This window comes from Volvox carteri, assembly GCF_000143455.1.
Source record: "Volvox carteri f. nagariensis unplaced genomic scaffold VOLCAscaffold_36, whole genome shotgun sequence".
Lineage (NCBI taxonomy): Eukaryota > Viridiplantae > Chlorophyta > Chlorophyceae > Chlamydomonadales > Volvocaceae > Volvox > Volvox carteri.
In genome coordinates, this window is record NW_003307579.1 from 658,616 (window position 1) to 669,107 (window position 10,492).

Below are 10,492 nucleotides of genomic sequence, written 5' to 3' on the forward strand. Positions count from 1 at the left end.
GTGTGTGTGCGTGTGCGTGTGTATCAATGTATCTGTCTGCGAATTACGCCCGGAGTTGCGTTACTCTCCAAAGGTGTAACCTGGGGGCTCTTCCTTTGATTATGTCCTATAGCCTTCATGGCTTGCTGTACGGTTGTGTTCAGGGTGTCGGATAGGACAGGGTGAGGCGGAACCGGGGCTGCCAAGGGCCTTACACCACTGCAGAGGGAAAAGATAATAGGAGGGGCCCCCCTGGCGCCCTATAGCTCAGGCGAGGGCCAGGTTGCGTGTGGCTTCCAGTGCGGCATCGTCTTCCAGCTGGGTGTATAGCTGCGCCATTGCGTACGTCTTCCAGCGGCCGTGGGCCTTGCGGGCCTCTTCATGTACCCCTCTGGCTGCTGCCGCACTGTTTCCCCCGATGCGCATGGAGTGCGGCATGATTCCGCGCTTGATGCCCGCAGCGCTGCACATGGCCGCGAGCTTCTCCCGGAAAGAGGTGTAGCTGAGGCTGCTGATAGGTGACTGAACAGAGCCGGTCCTCTGCTGCAGCTGGTGGCCTTGCTGTATCACCTTTACCCTGTTTTCATGCTGGGTGCTTTGTGGGGGAGGGGTGGCCTGTGAAAAAGAAGTGGCAGGCAATAGCAGCACTTGCCCCCACGAGACATGACCCGGGCCTACATCGTCTGCTTGCGTGGTTTGGTAGGTCTATATCAGGTAGATAGCCACTATCTCTGGCCTGATATCGTAAATGTCGCTCGCCCGAATGTGAAGTAGCTCTGCCCAATCCAGGAAATCCCGCCATGGCTCCTTGGTGCTGGGCGACCGGTGCTGCTAGCTCGCGCCTTGTGCACCTGGCTTGCAATGCCAGAGCGAGACCCCCGATGATTGGGTTGGTGTCCAAGGGCACCTGGCCAAGAAATGTCTATGCGCGTGCCTTAACTGCAGTGAAAGCCGGGGGGGCCATAAGGGTCAGGGGACACAGTGATCCTGTGCAGGGAAGGGGTTTGGAAATTGACAAGGAGTGCAAGCGACCAGCAGCCCTTTTTGGGACCTCGTTTTCCGAAGACCCTGACAGGAAGAGGTCATACGCCTTGCCCAGCTCTCTTAGGCCGTGGACGCAAGGAGCAAACCACTTCCCGTCTTGAGTCAGATAGGACCACCAGTCGCGCGTTGGCCAGAGGGGAACGATCAGGCAGATGCGCGCCTTGTACAGTTCTGCATGTCACAGGACTTCAAGTAGCAAACAGAAACGCGGGTTCGCCCAGCACTTCCGGCCCCAGTTGAACCGAAAAGCATCCACGCCCATGGTGCCCGGCGTGAGGAAGCGAGATTAGTAGCGGCAGCTGGTGGTTAGTGTGGATGCGAAAAGATAAATGTCAAACGAACCCCAGGCAATGTTGTGCCTTTGAAATTCCTTAAAATTCACCATCCAGTCATCCCGATCCTGCAGCTTTGAGAGGTAGTCGGCCAGAGTGTTTTCTTCTCGCGGCCGCCACTCCGCCTGCAGTGTGATACCCTCGGCAATACAGTACCAAAAGATCTTGCAGGCAATCAGGTACGAGTCCTCGGCTTTTGCGGACCCTTTGTTGAGGACGTCAGCGCAATTGAGATTGTCGGTAATCACCCGAAGGACTTGGTGCCGTAGGCCCACAGGGCCGTGGAAGGATTGCAGTGCGTGTAGGACTGCCTGGAGCTCCTGGGGCGTTGACCCCATCGAACTGACCCTTTCCCCCCACCTACCGCGGTCTTGGGCCATCTTCCAGTTGATCAGCGTCCAGGCACCCCAACCCCCGAGGTGCTTGGGGGATTTCCCGGCTGCATCACAGAAAACGACCGAGTGCACCTGTGTGGGTGCCCAGAGGGCACGGGTCGAAGCAGCGCAGCCAGAACCGGAGCTCTGCAATTGCGTCGCTAGACAGGCGGAAGTGGGCATCGAACAGGTAGGGCTCAAGGTTCTGCCCCAGAGCCCGGGTGTGAAGGCGGGTTACTGGCCCGAAAGCCCGGGACATGGACAAGAGCTACCTTTTTATGGAGGCCAACTTTCTCGCCTTGGTGCACTTTTTTTCCAGAGCCGTGCGGATGCAATCGAGCAGGAAAGAGTGCTTGTCATTGGGCATGTGTACACACCCGTAGCTGTATCTAACAGCATGCCCAGATAAATAACACGCTGCTGGAGCGCACCCAGCATTGACTTGTTGCGGTTCACGCAGAACCCCAGGCGCTCGAGGAGGTCGAGGATCATTGTGCAGCGGGCGATGAGGGTCTGTGTGCCCTGGTGGGTGGGTGTGGATCTGATCGTTGATGTATCCTGAGCACTGCCAGCCCTTTCCGTCTCCAAGTCCACATGATCTCATGTATGAGCTTGGTGAATGCCCAACAGGCGGAGGCAAGGCCAAAAGGGAGTTGGGTGAAGATGTAGAACTGGCCTTGCCATTCAAATCCAAGGCCGCACCAGTCTGCTTCTCTTACGTCTACATGGTGGTAAACAGACTTCAGGTCCAGGGTAAACATGTATTCCTTTGGGCCTAGCCAGCCTGGAACCTGCACGAGCGACTCATAGCGGAACTCCGGGATGTGCAGAAGGTTCTTACTGACTTCGTGTCCATCCCAGATGGGGCGGAGCTTGCCTTTCTGCTCTACCACTCCCAAGAGGCAGGTCATAACAGGGCGGGACTGGCAAGGTTTGATGGCCTCTCCGACTCCAGCTTGATGGCAGATGACACGAAATCCCTGTGGTCCTGTGTGGATTGGTGATTCCTACCCCGGTACAGCCGAGGGGATGGTCCTGAGTGCCACAGCAGAGGAAGCCCTTGCAGGACCCAGCTCAGCACGAGCTGGTTGACCAGTATCGCCTTCCAGACCGCGGCATAGGCTCTCAAGCGTCCCCGCATCTTACACCTATCACTACTACCCGTGTTGGGAGGTGCAGCTTTACAAGGCGGGTCATCGGCCAGAGGTGTTGGGTTCTCACTTTCTGGGGCCACTCTTTCACTCCACAATGTGGCTCCTGGGGCCAGATGGGGCTCCTGGGCTTGCCGGACGTTATTGGTCTGGGGCCAGGTGGGCTCTGCGGGCTGGGTGCAGGACGCTTGGCGGTGTTCTTGGTCTCCACTTGTGCGTCACCTACCGGGGGCTGCATGGGGGCAGGGGCTCTAAATCCCGTAGCCACGAGCAGTGCACCCAGTAGTTTGGCGGCCGTGCTCCCTGCATGGAAAGAGACAAAGAATAGTGCCTTGAGCTTGTGGCTACTGAAGCTACAGAAGACCGAAGGGGGGAAAGCCGCTGCCCCCGGGATGACAGCACCCAAAGCAGGCAACATGGAGGCGGCCTGCACCACAGGGGCCACCAGAGTCCCCCAACCTGTTCGATGCATCTTTGTCGCTGTCGAGTACATGCGTGAAAAAATTCTCCGAAGGAAGAAAGAACAGCTCCAGTCCGAAGCCGGCCACCTGGTCCTGGAAGCCGCCATGGTCAACACTGTTGGTGTGAAGGGGTGCCATGTCGCCCCGTGGCCTGTGGAAGGCCGCACATCAGGCTGTTGTGGGTGGCGGGCTGGCAGGTCCTGGAATACTGACAGGTCTCCCATCAGGACGGGCTACCCAAGCCTTAAAGCCTCTACTGTGTACCGGTAACAGCACCTCAGATTCATACGTTTTACACCCAAGCAAGGGGCTATCGGTGGCAGGTCGCGGAGCTCCCAAATACGTGTAACGGCCAGCAACTCTTAGCCGTGTCTGCTAGGTCCCAGAGAGACACCGTCTCACCAACAGGTTATGAGCCCCGGGTAACGGTTCCCGGTGGCTACTATCTGAAGTTGCTTCAGCTTGAGCAGTCACACTAGGCCACCATCATGGGGAAGGGATGTAAGACCGTCATCCTCTCGGATGGGTTGAATTACTCCCAGTGGCTCGGTGACTTTGGCGACTTCCTCACAACATCCAAGTTGAAGAGCTACATCACCAACCCGTCGCCTCCGGGCCGCAACACCCAAGACACCCTGCAGGAGGACGCACAGGCGCTCGGCTACCTGCGTCTGTCCTGTGAACTGCCCATCAAGCAGTTGCTCAGGACTTGCCAGACCACTCTCGCCGCTATGCAGCAACATTCCATTCTGCATCCCAGGCCCGGCTGAGCCTGTTGGAGCCACAGAAGCAGCTGAGCATGCATGATGGGGAGACGACCGCTGACTTCATTCAGCGGGCAGAGCAGCTTCACAGTGATATAATCACGGCCAGCGGCCCGTGGGACGACAGCATGATGCACCATGCCATTCTCCATGGCCTGCCGCGGTAGTACACCATCACCATCAAGTTCGTGATGTATCAGCCCAACTTGACGATCGATCCCTCAGCTCGTGCTCATGCTGCAGGAAAAGGAGAACAACCTCAAGGCAAAAGCAATCGAGACCGGCCTGGAAGGAGCTGTCAGCCCTGGCCGCACCACCCGTGGAATCCGTGGCCCCTGGGGTGCCGTGGGGCCCGACGGCCCCTGCCGCTACTGTGGACAGCCTGGTCACTACGTAGGAGGCAAGGACAACGGGGGACAATTTGGCCAACACAGGAGCCACTGAAGCTGCCGGCGACGGGACATGGGGTCAGTTGCTGCCGTACGCACGTGTTTTGTCGATGCACAATCGTATGACGCGACAGCGAGCTGACCAGGAACTAAGTTGAGGCGCCGTTGATCCGCTAGATTTGGTTGGATGCTGGTGGTGAGTTGCCGAACCCAAAGAGTACATTCTGAAGTCGGATGGAGTGAACGGAATAGGGTGCCCCTCTAGCAGGGGAAAGCAGGGAATTGCCTCGGGAAGGAGGTCATTTGGTGAAGCTGTACCACCTTGTAACAACAACTTAGCTTAGAGGCTATACTCGCTTCGCTCCTGCCGCGTCTAAGTTACAATCACTAGCGAAGAGGGAACACATGTTTTTACCTAAAATCTTTGAAAACCCCATAACAACCTCATGCCATTTTTGAGTTTTAGTTTTTTCATTTGCAGAACCTCCATCCATCGATATACAGTTTTTCAATTGCAGGACTTCGAATCTATGAATGTACGATGAATGCTAACCAACAACAACCACACCAGCACATACAAGACACCACAAGATATGCAATTACAGCTCAATGTCTCAAACACCAACGTGCGATCTGCGCAATGTGCGCAATGTGGTACGGCTATCATACACGGCTTATGTACTGCTCTTGTACCCCAGAACGGGCTGCCTCCCTTACAAACATGAACACACCAGAATCTACTTCACTAAAAGAAACCCTAGGCTTAGGACCTACTAGGTAGTATTTCACGCGCACGCGAGGTTCTGCAACCTGCCTGCTGCGGCGAACACTCAGAATGCCCTCAGACCGGTTTTACTTCTCCATCACGGCAAACCAAATCAGATTGAACAGATCAATTCCGGCAACGCACCCACCGCACCACACAGCTAAAAAATGTCCCGTCGCCGGTCCCGGCAGGTATCCCAAACCAGTTCCGGCGGCGCAATGACCACGGGCAACCACCGGCCAAATAACGGAGGAAGGGGATCGAACCTCCAGTGGCGACCAGGGCTCGAGTGTCCGCTGGTTCGCTCGACCGTCAATCCCTCGGACGGACAAGACACTACAAGTCTCTTCTCGCCTCACCAGGCAAATTCTCCGATCCCTCCTTCCCCCCAAACCCCAAACCCCCTCCCGCTCAGCTCCTTGCGCTCGGAGCCCTGGCGAGCAGCACCTCCAGGAACGTGGACCGCAACCGCCGTACATCCTCCGCTAGCGCCGCCTGAACCTGATGACGTAATGATGACGAACGGGAGGAAAGGGGAGGGGGGTTGACATCACCCGGTAATACACCACCGTTACTACCACCACCACGGCACCGCCGGCAACGTCGTGGGAACAGGCGGCTTCAACAACAATAGCAGTATTTGAAGTGACAGCAGCGCCATTACCTACCGCCCTCAACAGTCAGGCGCCCATCAGGCGGGCAAAGCCAAACTGCTGGTCTCAGCTGCGTCTCTGGAACCTTCCGTCCTACCTTAACCCCACCAACAACAACAACCCCAACCCCAATCCACCGCCGAATCAAATACAGCGGACGGCGAGACACAACGGTGAGACATGAAACGGACTTACAAAGGGCTTGGGGCCGGTCAAACGGCGAATGTCCCGCAGGGAGAGGCGACGGACCTGCACCACCAGCAGCACCACCACCACCACCACCAACAACAACAACACCGCGCACAGAAAGGGTCAACAAAAGGATCAGCGGCGGAAGGTGCCTGGGAGGTGATGCAGGAAGGGCTTGTAGTCCACAAGCAAACCCAAACAAGCAGCATGCGTAGCCGGAGCCCCAAACGGTTAGTCGGCTATAGCTCCACTTCCCTCTCTATACCTATCATCCTTAAGGCAACTAGTTATTAACTACCAAGTAATCGCAGACTCTGCAAATTCATAAACCTCTGGCTCACATCATCAAAATTTGGATTTGTAGGAAATCTATTTAGCTATAGGAAAGTGATGTGAAGGGAGAACAAAAAATGCCATCCTCAAATAAGACTAGATAGTCAAAAGTTATCAATCAATTTATGTGGCCCCTATCGGGATCGAACCGATGACCTTGGCGTGCCGACTCACTGTATTAGCACCACGCTCTAACCAGCTGAGCTAAGGGGCCATGCGAAAACTTTCGCAAGGCCCTTTATAGACAATGATGAATACCTACTCGCATCATAAAATGGCCAACCATGCATGGCGGATAGCAGGGTCGACACGGTCACCACTCAGGAGGCATGGTTCCTCAACCACCGTGACGTGCCAGGCACAGCACTATGAAGGTTCGCGTGTGACCCCGAAAGCGAGCCGCGCCGCGCTGAAAGACTCACCACTGCACCACCGTCAAAGAAGAGGAAGCAGGGCACCGCACGCACGTTGTATAACCTTGACAAATCGCTTTTGTCCCCGTAATCCGTTTCCACGTTGTGCTGAACGAACACGACGCGTGCCTTTGCCCGGTGAGCCTGGGGCAGAACGATGCACCAGCGTGATTCCACTGAAGAGGCATGATGGCACCCGTGCGCTTCAAATGCAGTCGTGAATGAGCACTTACCTCGTTACGCAGCTGCTCGAAGCGCATAGCGGCGTCCTTGCAGACCCCACACTGCCGGGAGTACATGAATACAATAACGAGCTGGCTGCCTGCCCGTTCTATGACAGCGTCCAAGCTGCATGTATCAGCTACGGTTATTAATTTTCCTTCATCAATATCAGATGCCAAACGCTGCTGTCGGGCCTCGGCTTCCTCCTGTCGTCGCCATGCTGCCTCCAGCGCGCCTCGGCGGTCTATGTGCAAAGCCATGGCACGAACAACAGGACGTCGGGAGCAATACACGAATTTTCCTGGAAACATAGCGTGCGCTTTGCCGGTCTGCACGTTCCGATAGGGGCATCTAAACCCTAAGACCGACATCGCAGTTGGCCGTTTTCGGAATATTAATGGTAAGGTTGTATCCTTCCAACCTGGTGCTTCGACTTAACAGTTTTGTAGAGGCACCTTGGAGAAGCGAAGCCTTTTGACGTGGTTTGCTTCTCGGCGGGTAATTTTCAACGTTAATGCTATGAGCTTTACTATACAATGTCTAAAACATGGTAAGATAAGAATTATTTGTAACGCGGTATGCTACAAGCATGACGCATCCATGCACGACGGCGCAACGAATTTACACCGTTCGTGGCAACTGACTGGGGCTATGAAGCTGGGACACCAGCTTTTGGCTCCCTTTCGCTCCATGCTTAATTACGGCGCATTGATAGCATACAGGACGTGGCGCAGCAGTGCTTCGTGCATGCACCACACGACAGCACTCAAACACTGAACCGAAACGTTCCAGCTGACCCAAACGCAATGCCGCGTTGCACTTTCTATTCTCAATTGCATAGCACCACGCCAATTAATAAATTGCTAGGTCGTTCAAATATGCTCTCATGTCGGAGAGGGTGACTGTACTACACCGGCTTCGGAAAGGGCCATCATCCCATCAAGGAATTAAGGCACAAAAAACCATTCACTTCGTTACCAAAACTATTTTTTATTAAATAAGGGCTGACATAAAGCTGCATCCAAAATACCCATCTTCCCCCTTCCGACAGAGAAAAGAAAACACCCTTCAAGCCGTGTGAAAGCAGCTTGTTGTCCACGCGCCTTATCAACTATACCTGCATTCATATTAGACCAAAGTATCCTGACGCACATGGTTGCTACAGTAGCGCACAGGCTGCCACTCAAGGTGAACATCCCCGCGGGTGAGGCAAGCAGCCAAGCAACTTCTAACCAACGTCCTCTCAGTCTCCTCTAAGGCGCCAGTACCCGACATTGAACTCATTATGTCTCTTTACCAGACTGGCCGCGGCGAAATTCCCTCCTCCTCCTCCTCCTCCATCTCCTCCATTACAGCTCCCGCGTCCCAGCGCCTGGCCCTTCGAACCCCTTTTTCAATCCATCACCATACAATAAACACATAAAAGTTGGACCCCAGTCCGTCACCTTCGCGTTCCCTTCTAAAGTAACTCAAAAAAATCAATTGTCCACCAACCTGGCCTACGCCCTCCCCGCCCGCCCGCGGCCCCTAATCCCCAGGGTCGCCCCTCCACGCAGCCGCTCTGCCTCACCCCAAATCACACCGCCGACCACACACACACACACCTTCCCCCCTCACCCCCTTCCGGCCCCGGGGTTCTGGGGGTCCCAGCGACCCAATCCCAAAGAAGCCAAGACCGCACACTTTCGTCGCGGCAGCAGCTGCACCCTCTTCCCCCGGCCCCGCCCCGGGTTCGAGCCCGGGTCCGGGGAGTAATGCGGGACATGCGGGGTCCACCACGGCGGGCGGGTCCCGTCGGGCGGGAGCTGGTCCCATCCTTGGCCCCGCGCTGAGTGACCTGGTGGCCAGGTTTCGGAGGCTGCAAAACGGATCAGACATTCGTGGAATTGCTTTGGAAGGTGCTGGGGCTGGGGTTGGGGGGAGAGGAGGGGGGAGGGGAGGGGGGAGAGGAGGGACCGTAGTGTTGGAGTGGTGGGACGGTGGTGATGATGGGCCACGCTCCTCCGAAACCAGTTGGCGTGTTCCGATTGATTAGAGATAATGTTTGCACCATTATCATATATGGTATGATTCCCTCCCCCTCGCCCACTTCCTCCTATACCTGATTGGCGCCCCCTCCCCCCTAACCCCCCTAAACCCCCCTAACCCCATCTTCACTACTTCATCCCGAGGTCGCCGCCTTCAAGAACGCCTTTTGGTCAGTTCTACTTCTGGTACACTCTTGCCCTGGCAGCAGCTTCATTCGTTCGTGGTTCGTCTTTTCCCCCCCTAACCCCCTTCCCCCCCCAAGGTGTACCCAACGAGCCCGTCACTCTGTCCCCTGGTGCCGTATTCTTCATTGGGGTGGCCTTCGCCCGGTGGCTCCGGAGCAAGGGGCAGGGGGCGCCCAAGGTGTCGGTGAGTGACCTAGGGCTATGGGGGGTGCGGGTAGGGGTGTGGGTGGGGGGGGAGGAGGGGGAGAAGGGGGGAGATCATACACAAGATAGCCAGGAATGAAATGTTGGGGGCCGGGGGGTTCATGTGGGGGATCCGGGGGTTATCCCCCTTTGACTCCCCCCCTTAACCCCAACCCTCAAACGCTAACACCACAGACATACACACCTCAACCCCCTAACCCCACACACCCCTCCCTAGGTGGGTCGAGACCCTCGTCTCTCCGGGCCAATTCTGGAATCGGTCTTTGCTGCTGGGCTACTGCAGGTAAGTACGACTTGGTGTACGACAAGCTTGGTGTACGGCTGAGGGTCCATACGACCGGGGCTAGGGTCCGTACTTCCCCTCCCCCCACTACCACCCAACCCCATTACCACCACCACCCCACCTCCAATACTACCGCAGGGGGGTGCCGCGGTGGTTCATTTGTTTGGATTGGCCACCACTCCAGCCATGTTCTACTCCATAGTATTGTCAGGTGCGCGTACGTGTGTGTGTGTGTACATGTGTGTGTGTGGGAGATATGGCTGGGTGGGCGGAGGGGAGGGAGCAGGGAAGGGAGTGAAGGGGAGTTGGGAAAGTGGGAGGAGGGGGAAAGAGGGAGGATAGGAAAGGGGGCTTTCGGAGGGTTTGGGGGGAATGTGTGTGTGTATGTGTGGTGTTTTCTCCCCATCTTACATTTAGGCCTCCCCCCGCCTCCCGCTGGCCCGTTTCCCCCTTCCCCAGGTTGCTTATGGGGCAGTTATTATGTACTGACGTATGTATTTATGTATGTGTACATTTATGTATATACGTACGTACGTACGTATGTATCTTCCCGTACGCCACGCCACTGGCTTATCATGTGACGGCGACGCCGCTGCACCACCGTAGGTTGCAGCTCCCGCTCCAGCTTCACGTCTCTGGAGATCCCGCCGTGGGAAATGGAGATCCAAAATCCCAAAGCCCAAATCCTGAAACTTCCCCCATCTCTCTCCTCCCCTCCGCCT

The 10,492-nt window shown here is 56.1% G+C and overlaps 2 protein-coding genes across 2 annotated transcripts in view; one reads left to right on the top strand and one right to left on the bottom strand.

Annotated features, from left to right (window-relative positions):
• Positions 1 to 246: 246 nt before the first annotated feature.
• VOLCADRAFT_94241 (uncharacterized protein) lies at positions 247 to 7,147 on the bottom strand (the record flags this gene model as incomplete). Its single annotated transcript, XM_002953489.1, has 8 exons — positions 247 to 574; positions 3,107 to 3,183; positions 3,429 to 3,492; positions 3,744 to 3,802; positions 5,708 to 5,761; positions 6,109 to 6,162; positions 6,858 to 6,992; positions 7,082 to 7,147. 8 exons carry the CDS (start codon positions 7,145 to 7,147, stop codon positions 247 to 249), a joined length of 837 nt encoding a protein of 278 aa, XP_002953535.1.
• Positions 7,148 to 8,074: 927 nt separating this feature from the next.
• Positions 8,075 to 10,492, top strand: part of VOLCADRAFT_105962 (uncharacterized protein) — a gene marked incomplete at its 3' end in the record, with an annotated part of 7,528 nt that continues 5,110 nt past the window's right edge. Inside the window, exons 1-6 of the mRNA XM_002953390.1 lie at positions 8,075 to 8,274; positions 8,609 to 8,968; positions 9,361 to 9,467; positions 9,705 to 9,770; positions 9,909 to 9,981; positions 10,230 to 10,300. Of these exons, the coding sequence (XP_002953436.1) occupies positions 8,223 to 8,274; positions 8,609 to 8,968; positions 9,361 to 9,467; positions 9,705 to 9,770; positions 9,909 to 9,981; positions 10,230 to 10,300 (729 nt within the window). The 5' untranslated portion in view covers positions 8,075 to 8,222. The remainder of the gene's footprint in view (positions 8,275 to 8,608; positions 8,969 to 9,360; positions 9,468 to 9,704; positions 9,771 to 9,908; positions 9,982 to 10,229; positions 10,301 to 10,492) is intronic.